Source organism: Anopheles gambiae, chromosome X (genome assembly GCF_943734735.2).
Source record: "Anopheles gambiae chromosome X, idAnoGambNW_F1_1, whole genome shotgun sequence".
Taxonomy (NCBI): domain Eukaryota; kingdom Metazoa; phylum Arthropoda; class Insecta; order Diptera; family Culicidae; genus Anopheles; species Anopheles gambiae.
The window spans coordinates 17,773,588-17,793,402 of record NC_064600.1 but is presented as its reverse complement, the minus strand read 5'-3'; the positions used below and the strand labels follow the sequence as shown (position 1 = coordinate 17,793,402).

The window sequence follows — 19,815 nt, the reverse complement described above, 5'->3', positions numbered from 1 at the left end:
TTGGCGACACAGCTTGCTTGTCGTGACTCACGCCGGAATACTCACCGTTTCGAGATGTGGGGTGCTGCTGTAGGCGTTTATAGTTCGGGTTTATTGATCAAGCCGCAAACACCCCCCACACACCTACGGTGCGGAATGTGCGGTATATTTGGGTGGAAAGTTTTGCCAATGCTCCTGTGTGCACGTGTTTACCAGAAGTGGTTTCAATCGGATTGTGATACATTTCCCAACCACTTTGGCCAGCAGCTACCATTTTCCACACTGCAAAGATGAAGTCATTCGAACCAGTAACGTGTGTTGTTATTCTTCTAGAACAGTCTTTTACAACCTTTGTTTAGCTTTTCCCCCTTTTAAGGACGTAAGAGGAGGGGGAGGTCCTGTTTACAAGCAGTAGTTAGGATTTTTTTGTACACAGAATAACAGACTATTTTGTTCGAACATTTTGTTTTCTTGTAAAAATGAATGTCCAATCCATTCCCATTTTATTTATTTTTATTTTCAATCGCCCAAAAAACTAATAACCGTCAAAATTAGCTACTAGAAAGGGCCTGGCCTATGCGAAGTGACTGCTTGTCGAACCTGTTAAAATAGTCGTAATGTCTAATGTTATCTTCATTATTTTTCTTAATTTTTAATGGAAGATAGTTGCTTTTTAGTTCGGCACTGCCATTTGCCGCCCTATTGGAAAACGATAACGAAGAAGCAGTGGCGAATTTAGCAGCTGCCGTCAGGAAAGAGTTAGATCCTTTCTTTGAATTCCTGACGGAACGTAAATAATAAGAACCTTTTTATTTCGAATTACATTCAAATATGCATTAATATGTTTCAGGCTTTGCGAAACATTTGAATTTCAAAACTCAAAATGTGTATAGAGATTCTTGATGAAATTGCTTCTTATATTGTTCCGGGACACAATCGTGAGCTGTATCTGATGATGATTTTGATGCGATTAAGTCCCAGATTTTGTTTCAACCGTAAAGGCGATAACCTTGGAATGAGTGACAAAAGCCCGAATTCATTGACGGATTTTTATTTATTTATTTATTTACATAACTGCTGTCTGAATTGAACACTTAACAACATACCTATTAACTAAACTTATTAAATATTTGCTCGGAGGATGGATCGGAAGGATGGTAAGGAGAGGTGATGGTCAAACAGGTGTGCGCAGGAATTAAACAATCTCACAGCACGTAATAAAGGGTCATTTAAACCAACTGAAGTGCGTCGATTTGGAACAAATAAAGGAGTACGAGGGCGTAAGGAACGAAATGGAACATAGAAATGCAGGGATGAAAGAATGATATGTGAATCCACAGCATTAGATATGAGCGAGGCAACAAATATTATTTAGGAAATGTGACGGCGTTTCTCCAATGAGTCCAGACCCAACAGATGGCATCTTTGCTCATAGTCCGGTAGGGTATCTGACGTGAAGCCGGGCATTTTGCTGACAATATACCGAGTAAATGATCTCTGCACTCTTTCTATGCGGTCAATCGATGTAAATGAGGTGGGACACCAAACAACAACACAGTATTCCAAAATCGGTCTTACTAACGAACAATATAACGCTTTTAAACACAGAGGGTCGGTTATGCGGATTGAAAAACTTTTTCTCATTGAATGAATTGAATGAAAAACGTTTTAAGTTACACCAAGATCTTTTACCGAGAGTACACGATTTATTGCTATACCCTCGAAGTTATACAGGGTTTACCAAGTCACTTTGCGATGTGAGCTGCACAATTCATCTCACTTGATACGTATTTCTATTCTGACGTGCTACTTCATTTGGCCCGAAATAATTTTCTATTCCGCCGCATTCATTTTCATCCATTATATGAAGTCTTTTCACAGGGGATGTTAGCTGAAGCCGTCCGCAATGTTTACATTTTTTTCAAAAATAAATTTTTGGGCTTTTAGTGCTGATTTGTGATACAACTATGTTGTTTAACAAAGAATAGAAGTTTATCTTTGCTCCGCTGTAGCATTCTAGCCGAAAAATGGATTATTCTTTGAGATATTAGCAGTTGAACCTGCTCAGTCAAATCTGCTTATAACTCAATGAATAACCCATGTTTCGGCTAGAATGCTACAGCGGAGCAAAGATAAACTTGTATTCTTTGTTAAACAACATAGTTGTATCACAAATGAGCACTAAAAGCCCAAAAATTTATTTTTGAAAAAAAATGTAAACATTGCGGACGGCTCCAGCTAACATCCCCTGTGAAAAGACTTCATATAATGGATGAAAATGAATGCGGCGGAATAGAAAATTATTTCGGGCCAAATGAAGTAGCACGTCAGAATAGAAATACGTATCAAGTGAGATGAATTGTGCAGCTCACATCGCAAAGTGACTTGGTAAACCCTGTAAGCAGTCGTAACGGGACAACGTGAACGACTGAAGGACATGACATGACATTTTTCGGGGCATAGAACTAGCTGGTTCGATGAGCACCATGATGCAAATCGGTTGAGGGTGTTTTGGAACGATACGCAGTCATCAACAGACGATATAGATTTAAAAATCTTTAAGTCATCTGCATAACAAAGAAAACAATCGTGTGGAATGACTGAGTTAACATCATTAATAAATAAAACGAACAATAAAGGACTCAACACGCTACCTTGAGGCACTCCCAATTTGGATGAAAAGGATTTGGAAAACAGGAGTTTAGTTTAACACGACAAGAGCGATTGCTGAGAAACGAATCAAGCCAACGAATGTGTGAGTCAATGAAACCCATTTTGGATAGCTTCGCAAGAAAGATAGGGTGAGGAATACGGTCAAAGGCTGCTTTAAAGTCAGTATAAATGATATCAACCTGAGAACCGCTGTCTAAAATAGAGGTGATAACGGAAGTCAAGGAAATAAGGTTTGTCAAGGTAGAACGTTTAGGAAAGAAACCGTGTTGCTGAGGTATAATGCAGTTTCTTGCAATAAAGAGGATATGTGAGTGAACTATAGATTAAAATATTTTGGAGCTTGCACAGAGGATGCTGATTCCACGATAATTGGTAGCGTTTGCACGATTACATTTCTTAGGGATAGCAGTAATATGAGCTAATTTCCATGTGTCCGGGAATGAACATGAATTAATGGATATACGGTACAGTTTTAATAGGAGAGAACTGAGCACAGTATTGCATTTCTTATATACTGCTGCTGGAATGCCATCTGGACCGGGATTATATGACTGTTTCAGATTTTTTATTGCTTGTAAAACTGTGCTAAGGTGTAAGTTTAGATTACTGTCGTTGATTACATCGGTGGGCGTGTTATGAGTGCTATTAGAGATTGATGATTTGGTTTTGATTAATTCACCATACACACTTGAAAAATGTTCAGCTAGAAGGTTGCAGCAGCCGTCAGTACCGGATGCAGAGAGATTGCCAAGAGTCAGATGAGAAGGGATATCATTAGATTTACGACGTTTATCAGCATATCCCCAGAAGGCTTTAGGATGAATTTTAAACTGTGCTTGCACTCGGTGGACGTAAGATCCAAAGCAAGCCCTGTTATATATGCGATATGCATTAGAGGTGTATTTGAATATGCGCTTATGATGAGGATCTGGCATGTCTTGATAATTACGTAGTGTGCGATTGCGATCTCTTTTGAGGGAGCGGAGTGTAGAGTCAGACCAGGGAGGGGAGTTGTTAGGTTTATAGGTAGGACAGCAGGAGGGAAAGCCGAAATAATATTAGCATTAAAATTAGTAACCGCATCATTAATTGAAATATCTGTATCTAAGAACGACCAGTTAATATTCGAAAGCATAGCTGAAAGTTTAGAGTAATCCATTTTTTAAAGTTATATCTACGTATATTTGACGATACTGAGCGCGGAGCCTTTTGAATATTTGCAGAGAGAGAGAATTCTAAAGCTGGATGATAATCATCTGGTCTAATAAAAGGTGCTACAGCCGATAGCACCTGAATGTTTATATCAACTGCGCTCTCATTAACAAAAATTAGATCTAATTGACGTCCCAGACTGTTTTTGATCCCTAAAATTTGACGGAGACTACACTCTGTTATTATGTCGCAAAATACATTATGTTGAGCGTTGCTTGATGAGTGTGCATTACTTGAAACATAATAGTTTTCAATGGGCGTCCAAACAATAGAAGGCATATTGAAATCACCTAACAATAACATTGAATCGTTTCTTTTTAGGCGCTGTTGAACCGCATCAATACTATCGCTAAAGCTATTTAACAAACGTTATTTGGTATCATACCTGGCGGGATATAAATGCTGCCTATAAATAGAGATACTCTCTGCATCCTAATCTTTACCCAAACCATCTTGATGTTGGCTGGAGATGAAATCAATTCGGTGATCAGATCCGTTGCACATGCAATTAGTACCACCACGAGAGTATGCGCTGTTATTTGGAGAGCGATCGCAACGGTAAATGTTGTATTTGTTACCCGAGAAGAGCGAAGACGGTATTTGTTCGTTTAGCCACGTTTCGGTAAAAACAATGACGTCATAGATGTGATCGCTGAGCACGCGAAGTAACTCATCCAGTTTCGTACGAACGCCACGCACATTTTGATAGTAGATCGTGAGAGTGTTGCGTTTCGACGAGCGATTATTGCGATTGACATATCCTGTTGGAGTTCTCTCAGTTGTTGTAGTTATTGATGTCGAGGGATCGAATGTGTGGGTTATAAATTGGATGTGTGAGCAGTGGCCAGCGGTGATGCTATTAGTGTATGATTGTTGGTAGTGGTTACGACAGGTTTCACGCGTAAAACCGATGTTGTTATTTATTGTTTGCGATTATCAATAAATTCCCTGTAGGTTATAGTGCATGGCCAAGTGGACGGAGAGAGTGCTTTGTCCCTTAGTGCTGACGACATCCCAACTTTGAAGGATACAAATGTTAGTGTGCCAGTATCACGATCTTTCGGTGTCAGCTTGATGATAATGACGTCATCAATCCCTAGTTGTTCCTTAACGAATGTCTCAACCTCGGATTCGGATACCGAAGGAGCGATACGAGTAAGGTACAACCAAAATCTTGGTGGGGCTGGAGGTACCGTCAAAATAGGGTGAGACGATGTTGGCGGTGCTGCTGTACCCGAAAGAAGTGCAGGGATCACATTCGATGAAAGCGGTGAACGATCGATGAGTCTACGTTTCGATGTGTTGGACAGGTCTTGTTGATGTGTTGTGTGTGCGGTGAGTGATGGTCTGCGTAGTGACGTTGTCGGTGCAAGTGGAGTGGAATGGGTTTGGGCTATTGCTCGAGGAACCATATCACCAAGTGTAGTGGCTAACGCTTTTTTAGTTTCGTCCAAAGCCGAAGCCACGCGCCTCTCAAATTCCTCTATTAATTGCTCTTTGAGAGATGAGAGAGCAGATGACAGCTCTTCGAAGGACCGACCAGTACGTCGCGACTCTAGGCAATCCAAACAAAACGACTGTGTGTGCACTGTGTGTCTGTTTTAGTGAGTTCCTTTTTAGTGAGTCCGGCTGTCCTTTTCCTCGGTACATTCCCCGATGTTGCTTGCTTACTTGCAACATTCCCCTACCGATTTGCAACATTCTCCTAAGTGATTGAACTATTCCCTTATATGATTCGAAACCCTGTATGGCGCCAACACTCCCTTACCGACCATTGTGTGACGATTTAATGCGTTTTCGAAGCACTTAGATTTTAACATTAATCTGATATTTTACAAACAACCTCTACCAAAGGTTTAAATTAGCATAGATAAATGATTTTTTTTTGTGTTTACAATTATTATAAAACTCATTTCCTACATTTTCCTTACGGTTACCATTGTATTGGTCATATACTAATTTGCTCACAACTCTGTAAGCGTCGTCATTAAAAGAATCATTTTGCCACTCGATAAACTTTGACTAGAAGCTTTTCGATTGCAAATTTTAGTTTTAACAATGTTGTACATAAGCGATACAGCTGCAGCAGTTCCTTCTGAATATTTTTTGTTGTTGACTATTTTCATTTTCAACTGATAGAATGTGTTTTCAATTGCAATTGAAATTCATTTGTCGATGTACCAGCGTATGTATGTCGATGTATTAAGCGAATGGTTATTTTCGTTGTAAGTCTTCTTGCGATTGACTGTGGGTGTATACTTGAAAAATCAAGTAACAACATAACAAAACTAAACAGAAAATGCATAGTGAAGGCAGAAAAAAAATCATTGCAAAAGATGAGACAATCAAATACCACACGGAAGGAATGTGGAAGAAGATACGCCTCTTGACTCGAAAAAGGAGGATCTATGACTCGATTAAAAGCTCAAATTCAAATCAAACACGTTAAAACAGTATCACGTGATATTTCAGTAGGAGTATAAATGCTTGTTGCACTACTCAACTACTCGCAGAGACATTCATACTGTCCTCTAAAGCAGGGGTCTCCCAACTTCGGCCCGCGGGTCAAATGTGACTCTCGAGAGCCTATCAAGCGGGCGGCATTGAAAAGTTTCAAAAAAAATTTTTTTAAAATGTTTCAAACCGCTTTTTCTTTATATGCATATATTAGCGCATGCTAGCATCATGCATCATTATTTTTTTTTAACATTTCCGCAAAGTAATCGACCATTAGAAGGCAAAACTAAATATGATTTGGTCGTTTCTAATGAAGGGGAGAAGCAAAAGATTACTTTATAAATTTCCTTGTTGGACAAAACATGGGGCACAAGCAGCGAAAGAAGATGTTTAGCTATGGAATTTGCTTTAACAAAGGATTTATAACGAAGATACAGTGTGGGAACAAAAACCTAGCTCTCTGGGATTAAGTTGTAAAAGATGACCAACTGCATTTCCATGTCTAAGGAAAGCATGATGGAGGACATAAAATGCATAGGATTAATGATAGGGAAACGAAAAGGCATTGCACAACCTTGCTTAACAAAATTTCAATTCAATTTTGGCAAACAAAACAAAAAACAATCCAATTCCAATTCAATTTTGGGTAGCGGAATTTGGGGCAAGTGTGCCATACGGGGCAAGAGTGCCACCAAGCATTTTTCCTTAAAAACTTTAGTTTAATGATCAATTGTGTATACAGTTGGTTGCTTTCCAATGACTAGGTATACTAAGCCGAATTTCATATAGACAAATCGATATTTCCCATTGTTTTGAACTGATTTATATTGAGTTTAAAAAATTGAGCAGAATATTATAATTTTTTAATCTAACCAAATAAGCTCTCAAAAATCATGCGAACAATCAACCGAGAAAATATTTACACCACCGTATAGCTGAGAAAACGTGAATTTTTTCGTGGGGTTAGTTGAAAAAAACTTTCTTTTTGTCACTGAAAAATTCAATTTCAAAAAAGTTACAACTTTTGGGGCAAAAGAGCCATCTCTATTTGGGGCAAGTGTGCCACCATCTTTCATAGGCGCGAGCTGTCAAAAATGTAAACATTGTTGTAGCGTTCAGCGGTATGGTGCGCTTTTACGAGCGGTTTCTACTCCGGAAAAACAGACCAGCAACAACCCATATTGCGATACAAGTTTGTGATGAAAAGGGGTTCATTGGTGACTCAAGACATGTAGGAATACATACACTAGTGGTACAAACGTAATAATTTCCAATTACCTAAGAAATACGGTTATTTTAACCAGGTGGCCGTCTTGCCCCATACGAGTGGCACTCTTGCCCCATAGCCCAAAAAACAACGTCTTTTTGGACCCTTTTTAAAACGCTTCAAAAACTGTTTTGTTTGCACTTTTTTCAAGCGAAACTCATTTATAAGTGAGGAAATAGATGTAAAATAGTTATGAGATTTAAATTGGCTTTTGAAAAACACGTTTTAGTGAGTTATAACTTGAAATGCTTAAGGTGGCACACTTGCCCTAAATTCCGCTAAGTGTACCAATTGTGGCTAAAGCTCGAACAATATTTTTGCTTTAAAACAGTCAATTTGCGTTTTGAAACCTCGGATGGATTTTTTTATTTCAAATATAATCATTTTAACACGTTTGTGAATTATTAGTTACATTCTGGCCACTTCCATTTGTTAAATATCACCCTTTTAAAATGTGTTGCCAAGATTTTTGCTATCTCTTACCATTTTAATAAAAGCAGCACTGTAGAATATTAGAGATTTTGAAATAACTAACCATTTGTTTTCCTTAAAACCATAGTGATACAAAATGTAGTGAACTAACCATAGTGATGGAAAATATTAATTATTTAACGACTTCACATAAAAATTTACCATCGTTAAATCGAAAATGTGCCTTTTTCGGTATGTGCATCATTGTTACAATTATCCAACGGTTTACCAAATATCGCAGTATACCATGGATGCTTTGTTTACAACTGTCGATTTGGTCGTAGAGCGTAGTTTACAAGTGAAGAGAATCTGGGGTCTCGTTGTTATTTTCGCAATCTAAAGTATTACTATGGGTTCAAACATCATTTACTTATGATTTTTTTAAGTGTTATAAAATCGAATCAGTTTCATCAAAATAACGCAGTCTTGAATGGCTTTCATATGAAAAACGCGTCCTATTTGCCAAGTGCGCTCTTATTCTTTCCTGGACGACAGTAAGAGTAAGTCTTGTTCGTGGCAGAACTATTTTCAAGATAGTTGGGAAATGGCAAAACCAATTCAAACACAGCACCCTGATTTGCACTCCAGTGCAGCTCGTGCTGAAATGATAGCTGGCTTCGATATAGCTTGCAGGTGATATGAAGGATTCACTAGGAGATATGAAGGGTGTCCTGACACGATGTTATCAATTAGCCACTATAGCCAGAATTGGTTCCTTGAGATCCAATTTTTAATCGAAATTATCTACTACACGAAATTAACACTGAGTCAAAATAAAAAATAGTCTCGTGTTCTACACATTTTAGGCTTCAAAAAAACATACTGACTTAAAAAATTGTACCCATACTTCATTTATGCAGAAGTAAAATCGGTATCTTGATTACCATAATACAGCCATAATTGGTGCATTTACCCTAATTTAAATAAATTATACTATCGAATACTTTGGTACCGGTTCGTAAGCGAACTATACAGAGGCATAGTTAGATACCTTGGTATTGTCTCATTTCTTCTACGTGGGACATGACCAGCAAGAGGACTTACCTGACAAAGGCAAAAATAAAACGCAACGAGAGTTTAAAAATGTACGTTGATAGTGTTGAAATGACTGACGCCGTACATTTGAGCACTGCAACAGGCGTTCTCCATCAGGCCAACGAGAGAAGCATGGGTTTAAATGTCTAAGAATGGCTAAAACTGACGCGTTAGTCGCAGAGAAGAGGGTACGTGCGCGCGAGAAGCCCTTGAAGAGAACGTTTATGTAACGGACGGACCGGCGGCCCCCGAGAACGAAAGAGAAGCGACTGTGTCCGATGGCCGATTGTCAACAATTGCAATAATCAGATGCAAATATGTGTCCTATTAGCCTCTCGCACACAAACACACGCACACACATTCACATTCTGTCGTAATAGCAGCGGCAGTATCGGAAGTGCTCACGTTTTAAAATTTTGCAGCTACGCAAAACGGCACGCAGGAAGGTGCGGACGCACGGTTAGGTGTTTGAAGCCGGACAGAATCGCGTGAACCGTTGAAACGACGTCGTGACAAAATTCGTTAGTGAAGCTACAGTGCAGTGATAAATATATAAATTAATCCATCCCCGAGGGCTGAGGTTGTAGTCGAAGGCGCGCGCCAGATGGAGTGGTCGTGGTTGCGCGACTGGTGGCGCCTGGCCAAGTTCCGCCGGGGCGACCGTACCGATCCGATGACGGCGGGCCAGCGGGACCGACGCCGTGCCAGCGGGTCCGGTGCGGCCGTATCGGGCTTTACCGGCAGCGCTCTGCCCGACATCGCCGACTCGATGCAGGAGCTGGAACCGGTGCGGTTCTTTGTCGACCGGCTGGACGACTCGTGCGACGACGCAAGCGACGACGACGACGCAGCGCAGCGGCCGGCGGTGGACGGTGAAGAAGGGGAGCAGGAGCGGCGGCACCACTACCACCACCCGGACCGGCATCTGTACTTTGGCGCAACGGACGCGTTTTACGACGATCCGTACTGTGACTGTGAAAAATGCTTGAATGTACGATCGTTTTCTCTTTCTCTCTCTGTCTGTCTCTCTCTGTCGCTCTTGCGCTCCCTTATCATTTTTTCCCCTGTGTGTTTCTGCTTTCATTTCACACTACCAAATCGTTTAGTTTTTTTTTAAATTCTCCATTCCTGTGTGCGTGAGTGGTGTCCCTCCTTAGCACTCTCCAACACCTACTTCCTCTGGATCCCCACTCCCTTCGCCGACTGCACACTATTTTTTTATTTTTTTAGCACCTGTCTAACGTCTAATCAAACGACGTTGCGTTACACACCATTGCCTACTTCTTCACAATTCACAAAAGTCAAATTCAACACCTTCGTTTGCCGCCATATTAACTGTTGCATTGTTCTTTCTCTCTCTCTCTCTCCCTTTCCACTGTGGGTTTCATTTTAGGGTGATCTCGATCCGACCGATGGCCTCGACTCGGACGATTCGTCCACCTCGGGCAAGCAGGTGGTGGTGGCGGTCTGCGCGATGTCGAAAAAGTCGCAGTCGAAACCGATGAAGGAGATCCTGACCCGGCTGCAGGAGTTCGAGTACATCCGGATGGTGGTGATCGGGGAGGAGATCATACTGAACGAGCCGGTCGACCGGTGGCCGCTGTGCGACTGTCTCATCTCGTTCCACTCGAAGGGCTTCCCGCTCGAGAAGGCGATCCAGTACGCCCAGCTGCGGCAGCCGTACGTCATCAACAATCTGCACATGCAGTTCGACATCCAGGTACGTGGGTCCGTCCGTGCGGGTTCGGTCTTGTTTTGCTCGGTAGCTGATAGCTTTAACCCTCATCGCAACCATAACGCTGTGTGTGTGTAACTGTCCGATTTTGACCATTATTAGTAGCAGAAAGTAAGGAAAAAAAGCAAACCGGAAGCCGGCTGTAGGTTAGGGTGTAGTGTAGCGCAACCAGACCGGCCATGTTGAAGCGCTTCTTTTTAGTTTAGACATGTGAAGGGTTGGCGCGCCTCATTGGTACACTGGGCTTTTCCTCGTGTCGACACCATAGTACGTGTTGTGTTTCACTTCCCTCCTTCCGCCCTCGCTGCTCACTGATTTCATTTCTCTCTTCCTTTAATTTCGGCGGATGACGCGGCTTTTGACACGCAGGAGGTAATGCGCCACGCAAAAAAGGGGGAACGCCTTCGCAACGGTCCTGTGCCCGCCTACGAAACCCATCTAATTCCTAGCACTCCCTGCTCCCCGTTCCGTACCCATTCCCTGCTGCGGTAGGCTGCGTCCACGGTGGTTCGACGGCATCTGCTCTATTTGCTTTTGACGGAGATATGCGGACAAATTTAAGTTGTGCGAATTGTCCCCCGGGAGACGCCTGTAGTGCAAAAAGGGGAATGGGGCTATAGTGTGAAATGTGTGTCGCAATGCACAACTTGCAAACTGTGTAGGGGAAAAGAAGGCTGATAGGAAGCAATCGAGACGTTCTTGCAAGTTGGTCGGTTTTGAAGTGTGTAAATAGCAAGGCATGCATGTAATCATCTTTACCAGTTTACAGCCTCTCGTCCGTTGTGTCGGTGTGTAATGATCTTTTCTCTTCAAACTACTTTATTGGCAGGATCGCAGACGTGTGTACGCCATTCTCCAGCAGGAAGGTATTGAAATACCGCGCTACGCTGTGCTGGACCGTGACTCACCGGACCCGAAGCGTAAGTAATGCTGCTTTTTCCTCGCAACAATCAGCCTTTAATGCTCGTTCGCTTCCCACCCTTTTGCTCTCCATCCTGTGTAACGCCGGTAAAACACAGAGCACGAGCTGGTCGAGTCGGAGGACCACGTGGAGGTGAACGGAATCGTCTTTAACAAACCGTTCGTGGAGAAGCCGGTCTCGGCCGAAGACCACAACATCTACATCTACTACCCGACGTCGGCGGGCGGCGGCAGCCAGCGGCTGTTTCGCAAGATCGGCAGCCGTAGTAGCGTGTACTCGCCCGAGTCGCGCGTCCGCAAGACCGGCTCGTTCATCTACGAAGACTTCATGCCGACGGACGGCACGGACGTGAAGGTGTACACGGTCGGGCCGGACTACGCCCATGCCGAGGCGCGCAAGAGCCCCGCGCTGGACGGCAAGGTCGAGCGGGACAGCGACGGCAAGGAGATCCGCTACCCGGTCATCCTGAGCAACGCGGAAAAGCTGATCTCGCGTAAGGTGTGCCTCGCGTTCAAGCAGACCGTGTGCGGGTTCGATCTGCTGCGCGCGAACGGCAAATCGTTCGTGTGCGACGTGAACGGGTTCAGCTTCGTGAAGAACTCGAACAAGTACTACGACGACTGCGCCAAGATACTCGGCAACATGATTCTGCGCGAGCTGGCGCCCCAGCTGCACATACCGTGGTCGGTGCCGTTCCAGCTGGACGATCCGCCGATCGTGCCGACCACGTTCGGCAAGATGATGGAGCTGCGGTGCGTGACCGCGGTCATCCGGCACGGCGACCGGACGCCGAAGCAGAAGATGAAGGTCGAGGTGCGGCACCAGAAGTTTTTCGAGATTTTCGAAAAGTACGACGGCTACCGGTACGGGCACATCAAGCTGAAGCGGCCGAAGCAGCTGCAGGAGATACTGGACATTGCCCGGTCGCTGCTCGCCGAGATACAGACGAAGGCGGCCGACTCCGAGATCGAGGAGAAGCAGAGCAAGCTGGAGCAGCTGAAGAGCGTGCTGGAGATGTGAGTGAAGTTTGCGGGGACGGGGCACGGACGGCATGCTTAGTGAATGGCGAATCCTTTGTCTTCTTTCGTTCGGCAGGTACGGCCATTTTTCGGGCATCAACCGGAAGGTGCAGATGAAATATCAACCCAAGGGCCGACCGAGAGGATCAAGCTCAGACGATGGTAAACAAGATTGCAGTACGTTTGTTTTTGTGTGTATGTTCGTTTGATTTCTTTTTCAACTCACGTATGCATTTAAGCTCTTTATATTCTATTTGTGGATAGAATGTTTGGTTTGTGTCAAATCTAACAAAGCAAAAGGGTGATTCGGTTTTACAAGGCTTAGTTGTGGGATTTGTTTCTTTTTTTAAGCCCTTGTTTATTTCGCAATTCGCTTCCATCGCACTATTCCTGATCGATTTCGTCGTTTTCTTTGCAGCCGACGCACCGAAGGAACCGTCGCTGGTGCTGATTCTCAAATGGGGCGGCGAGCTGACGCCTGCCGGCCGCATACAGGCGGAAGAGCTCGGGCGCATCTTTCGCTGCATGTACCCGGGCGGCCAGAGCCGACAGCCGGGCGTGGGCGAAGGTCCAGGCGCCCAAGGGCTCGGCCTGCTGCGGCTGCACTCCACCTTTCGGCACGATCTGAAAATCTACGCCTCGGACGAGGGCCGGGTCCAGATGACGGCGGCCGCGTTTGCCAAGGGTTTGCTGGCGCTCGAGGGCGAGCTGACCCCGATCCTGGTGCAGATGGTGAAGAGCGCCAACACGAACGGTCTGCTCGACAACGACTGCGACTCGAGCAAGTACCAGAACATGGCCAAGTCGCGCCTGCACGAGCTGATGCAGATCGATCGGGAGTTCACGGCTGAGGACCGGGACGCGATCAACCCGGGCAACGCGATCAGCATCAATCTGGCGATGAACTTTGTGAAAAACCCGGTCCAGTGCTGCGCCCAGGTGCACTCGCTGATTCGCTCGCTGATGGCGGTCGTTGCGGTGAAGCGGGACGATCCGAAAACGCGCGACGCCGTGCTGTACCACGGCGAAACGTGGGAGCTGATGGGGCGCCGCTGGGGCAAGATCGAGAAGGACTTTTGCACGAAGAACAAAAACTACGACATCTCGAAGATACCGGACATTTACGACTGCATCAAGTACGACCTGCAGCACAACCAGCACACGCTCCAGTTCGACCTGGCGGAGGAGCTGTACATCTCGGCGAAGTATCTCGCGGACATCGTGATCCCGCAGGAGTACGGGCTGACCATGCACGAGAAGCTGACGATCGGGCAGGGCATCTGCACGCCGCTGCTGAAGAAGATACGGGCCGACCTGCAACGCAACATCGAGGAGCTCGGTGGGGAGGAGAGCGTCAACCGGCTGAACCCGCGCTACAGCCACGGCGTGTCGAGCCCGGGCCGGCACGTACGCACACGCCTCTACTTCACCAGCGAGAGCCACGTGCATTCGCTGCTGACCGTGCTGCGGCACGGCGGGCTGCTGAACGTGCTGACCGACGAGCAGTGGCGCCGGGCGATGGACTACGTGTCGATGGTGTCCGAGCTGAACTACATGTCGCAGATCGTGATCATGCTGTACGAGGACCCGATGAAGGATCCCAGCTCGGAGGAGCGGTTCCACGTCGAGCTGCACTTTAGCCCGGGCGTGAACTGCTGCGTGCAGAAAAATCTGCCCCCGGGTCCTGGCTTCAGGCCGCACAGTCGCAACGATTCGGTGACATCGAAAAATGCGGTGAGTGGTTTGTACGCGCTAGGATGTCGGCGCTAGTGACAGTGTAGTGTGAAAGGATACCTCCATCAACTGTTCCAACAATCAAATAGATCAACTATCAACTAAAACGAGAATGTAACAGTCAGAATGCTTTACATCGCTTTGCTGGCTCGATCAAAAGACGGAAAGAGACCGTTGCCCACGCGCTGGCTGTATCACTGTTTGTTTGTAGAAAATTGTCGCATTTTGTCTGTTTCGACTGTGATTTGCAAGAGGTTTATTACATCTGTTCTCATTTTCTTTTGAATCCTTAACCGGTTGCTTTGGAACGCAGTAAAATACGTCTGAATCGTTTTCGACGACGTTTGGATCGCTTTCACCTACATTTGGATTTTGCAGTATCTGCGCAAGTTTCATTTCAGCGCTTCGTTTATTCAGTGACCACGCGACGCATTAAGCTTATAATTAGAGAAAAAATTAATTAATGCATTCATTACTAAAATCCAATAGCAATTTAAATGTTTTATTTTTTAAATCGATTTTTGCTATGTGAAGCTTACTTCACCATTTATACATTTTTGAATGTTCGACAACATTATAAAGATGATCCGCTGCTTACTGCATCCATTAGCTCATCTTCATGCAATGGCTTCGATCGTTTAACTAAGCTTTTCCGCTAAAATAGACATATTATTATTCGATTAAAAAATGGAGAATATGGCGGTTAAAGCATGAATGTATGGCCGTTATTCTCAAAACTGGGCGTTTTTTTACATTGCGATTACGATGAAACGGCACATGGTGCATCCCCGGGATTTTTTCTGGATTGATGGCTCTGTTGTGTAGCTCATAATGAAGCATCCCGCGAAACGTAAAACAGAAATTACGCGAACGTAAAGCAGGCACCACTTGGACTGCTCTTTGACCTACCAACGATTGGCCATAATTCACCCTCATTGGAGCTTGAAATCCAACATCATCAATGAAAACAATGGAATCGTCTGCATATTTATTGCGTAGTTCCATGAAATTTTCGGCATATTCTTTTCTTCCGTCCGCCCGTACAGCAAAATGGTAAAACAGCCCGTATGGCAACGTTATAGATTCTTGTTGATCTATAGTCGAAACCTTCAATAGCCCGTGAAATTGTTGGAATTGAAACAGTCACGTTATGATGTTTATTTAGTTGAGTGACAAGATGCTTCAATGTGATTGATATGTTATCTTCATATATCCAACAACGCAAGCTTTCAACGTGCTCTTCTTTGAGCTTCCTTGTGTTTGGGGTAGCTCTAACAGTAGCACTAGCTGCCCCAGTGGCTCTATTTTTTTTAATATACTACGAACCGTGGAATGCTTCTTATTCAATATAATCGCAATTTCTTTCATGTTGGGTCTATTGCGGTAGGCTTTCACTATCCGTTCGCGGGTTTCTTTAGAAGTCAGTTTGTTTTTTCGAGTTTCCATGTTGCTATAAGTAAAAGATACAGTTGAAGATAGAAAAATAATGGGCTCTTATTTACTGTTCCAAAGTTCCCGAATGTAGATAAAGCCTTTTCGAATTATTGAGCTTTTTACAACGATGCTTTTGGGAGGAATCTTACTAATTAAAAATGGAGGCAATTATGTAATTTGGGGAGGTCCCGTGATACAGTCGTCAACTCGTACGACTCAATAACATGCCCGTCATGGATTCAAACCTAGAATGGACCGTCTCCCCGTAGCAAGGATTTGACTATCCGGCTGAGTGGTAATAAGTCTTGAAAGCCTGTATTGTATAGGCCGATATGTCCGTGTAGGACCTTACGCCAAATAGAATAGAGAATGAAAAATCGTTTTTTTTACGTAAGGAGTACACCACGGGAACGCCGAGCGGTCACTGTGTGCCGAAATGAAACTTCCGCAGCTACTGCGAAATTCAAGCGTAGCTCAAAGCGATCCAAGCTTAGCTGAAAATGATCCAAACGTAGTTGAAAACGATTCAGACGTAGTTGACTAGGATCCAATCTCATGCTATATGCCATGGTGTTAGTATATTACTCTTGCTTTCGTAGAATGTCATTATGTTTCGATGGTTAGCAAAATGTTTTGTTTATTATTTCCTAAGGAGAGATGCACCTATAGTATGTTTCATGGTTGATCGTGACTATGGTTTGCGTGAGAGACACTATCTAGTTTCAATTGTTTACGTTTATCGAGAGATGCGCTGAGGCTCAAAGGTCGTGATCATGCGCGATATTGTGTGCAATCTATGTTTATGTTTTATCGCGGCGATATTTATATCTTCTTTCTGAGCCGGCTGAGTGTATGGATTTCTTACTTTTTGCGGTTCGTTTTGTGCCGCGTTATGAAGAATGCGCATGCTATCAATTATTGTTTTTAACTCAAACTGCTGTGTTGCTCATCGCATGACCGACGGTTGAAAATTATTTAAAAACATCCCTTAAACTAAGATTATTTAATTCAAATTATCGCATTTACAACAGAGAAGATTCTAAACACCTCTGATTCTCTGTAGCTCTACAAATGATGAACAGAATCTTGCTCGACTATGGTTTAACGTAAACTGACTTATTTCTTAAAAACTTGCTGTAGCATATTTGATTATCGGTAACTGATTGCTGCTATAATTCATCATCGCTATAGTTCGGCGGTCGGCAAACTCCGAATGCGAACGAAAGAGCCAAATTCTACAAAAATGTTCGTAGATTTTCACGTGAAGTAGCAAATAGACGAATCAATAGCAAAAATGTGTGAAAGTTATGTGTGATTATATGAACTGTTAAGAGCCGCCATCTCAAAATGAAAGAGCCGTACTCTACCGATAGCTGCTTATAGTTCATTACCCAATCAACCAATGCGAGTTACATCTTTCAACGCGTGAACAACCTCAATCAAGCAATCAAAGCTCAACTCAACTGTTTCAAATTTGAAAAGACACAACTGTTTGACGGGTGATCACAGGTTGAATTGGGCAGCATTTTTATACTAAATATCTTTATTTCAAATCTTTCAGAGTGGAGATGAAGACACAACGTCCCGTATCGATGAGGAAAATGACACGGAAGAAGAAAGCTCCTTTTCGAACAACTCTTCGCTGCACCATACGCCTTCGAAGACGCTGCCTCGCACCGATGCGGTAATTAGAAAATGTTTCTCCCCATCTCCCCACGTACACACTGTTCACTCTCTGCTTGCTTGCGCAGGATTTTGGCAACATCGTGGCCAGCGCTGGCTCGGCAAACGTGAAGGAGCGACGGGTGAAGAAGATGAAATCATCCTCCCCGATACCGATCGGCTCCTGTCACACCGTGTCCGGGCACGAGGCGATGGATTTGGCGAAGCGGCTCAGCGAAGAGCTCGCCGTCCAGCAGCAGCACCAGCTACAGCAACAGCAGCATCAGCTGCAGCAGCAGCAGCATCCGTACCATCATCATCATCACCAGCAGCAGCAGAAACATCTGTACCAGCAGCACCACCACCATCTGACTGGTTCGTTCGGGTGCGGTGGCAACGCGAAAGACATCACGCGCCCGCTCAGCCCGGACAGTGAGCCGCGGGCCCGATCGTTCGAGCACCAGCAGCAGCACCACCATCATGGCCACCAGCACCATCACCATCATGGCAAAATGCATCACCACCGTTCGAAAGGTGGAAAGGGTGGTAAGTAGCAAGCACATACTGCTTGTAACGATGACTCTTTTTTATTTATATTCTTTTCGTTCGACTTTTCTTTACATGAAACCTCTTTGTTGGCTACACACACAGCGCTCACGATGAACACGTTACGTGCGGCGGCAGAACGTTGCCAGTATGCTAAGATGGAGTCGGTTAAGGATTTACTCGAGGCGACAGGTAATGTTATCAGGGACCTGCTGGCAGGGCTTGGTCTACTTTAAGAATAATCCACCCACTACCACCCACTACCACCCCACCCACCCTCACTCACTCACACGAGTGAGGTTTCGATTCGAGGTTTCTTGTCTCTGTCTCCTTCGTACACTGGTTTTTTCTTTCACTCACGCGCGCATACGCGGATTGTTCATGATGCATTACTATTTTTGGTTTGTTGTTCACCCCTTTTGTACATGAGTTGAGCGAATGCTTCCTTTTTTTACCATATTTGGAATCAAATCAATTTATTTTGTTTGCTTTGTTTGGTAAGTCACTGTAGTTGTATAATGGATTATTTAACATTGGGTTCGCAAGGTGCTTTCCTCAATAACCGAGAATGTTTGTGTAGCATAGCTGAGTTAAACTAGCTGAGTTGTTGTTAACCTTAACCTTAGAATATCTAACCTAGTGCATAGTCTACATTTGCCATATCTAATCCTTAACTAGACAGAGAAGAGGAATGCTATGTACAGACAAATATAAACTAGCGATTTAAGACTAACACTTTGACAGTCTCACTATTTTTTAGAAAATGCACAGACCCATAATGGAATAATGGCAACAAACTTTTAGAAGAAAATAATTCATGTCTGTTCTGCAAACTACACAATCTGAAACATGGATCATTCAGGCTTTTTCTATTCTTGCAATCGAGCTTTCTCTACGTCGAGATGAATATTACCTAGAAAAAAAAATCGATTAACTTTGAAACTAAACTATCCTGTCTCTAATTGTGGTTTCGAGGTTTCCGTAGAAATGTGTCAAGTAGTCCATAAAAGCGTCTTCGTGTTTTCGATTCTAGAGTCGATTCAAGCCAGCCGTTCTCGATATCAAGCTAGGATGGAAATGGATCAAATTGACAGTTTTTAAGTCAACTGTTGCAGTTTTCTGTGATGAAAAAAATATGTACTGATAAGAAAATCATTTCAACTCAATTAAAATCAAATTTGATGCCCCAGATTGAAAAAAAAAATGAGATAACTCAATCGAATAAGATAAGAAAAAGAGATTGATTTTGATTACCAATTAGTAAATTCCTTATCTTTTGGCTTATGGTCAAATTTTGATGTGAGACGTGAGAGTATTTTCAAATCATTTCCGACAGTAAATGAATCGAATCGAGTAAAAGGATAAAATAAGCTTGATTATCATTGTTATATCTTACTCCCTCTCTCCCCACGCGACGAATGATTCGAAACGGAGAACAAAAACTTTGCTCGAGCCTTGCTCCCGTCAATCACTGAAAATACGGTCAATCACGGGTAAAATACGCTGTTCAACTAGTTAATTAATTACAGTAAATGTCTCAATAATGGAGCAATTTGTATGGGTTCAGTTGTGCTTTAATAAATTTTAAGTGTCAGGAAATTTATGAATATTTTAACACATAACAATTGAAATATGTTTTATCTTCGCAATCACAACTATTTTTTCCATC

The 19,815-nt window shown here is 43.6% G+C and overlaps 1 protein-coding gene across 24 annotated transcripts in view; it reads left to right on the top strand.

Moving 5' to 3' along the window:
* LOC1270436 (inositol hexakisphosphate and diphosphoinositol-pentakisphosphate kinase) overlaps positions 1-19,815 on the top strand; it is a 46,609-nt gene that overhangs the window by 11,075 nt on the left and 15,719 nt on the right. For 10 of the 24 annotated variants that reach the window (XM_061662238.1, XM_061662230.1, XM_061662250.1 and 7 more), the window contains exons 2-10: positions 9,517-10,085; positions 10,488-10,814; positions 11,659-11,749; positions 11,849-12,767; positions 12,847-12,965; positions 13,189-14,504; positions 17,500-17,622; positions 17,690-18,146; positions 18,252-18,338. In XM_061662238.1, coding sequence (XP_061518222.1) covers positions 9,699-10,085; positions 10,488-10,814; positions 11,659-11,749; positions 11,849-12,767; positions 12,847-12,965; positions 13,189-14,504; positions 17,500-17,622; positions 17,690-18,146; positions 18,252-18,338 — 3,826 coding nt within the window. In that variant the 5' untranslated portion in view covers positions 9,517-9,698. Of the gene's footprint in view, positions 1-9,474; positions 10,086-10,487; positions 10,815-11,658; positions 11,750-11,848; positions 12,768-12,846; positions 12,966-13,188; positions 14,505-17,499; positions 17,623-17,689; positions 18,147-18,251; positions 18,339-19,815 lie in introns of all 24 variants that reach the window. The other 14 variants (XM_061662280.1, XM_061662299.1, XM_061662287.1 and 11 more) reach the window with 7 other exon arrangements.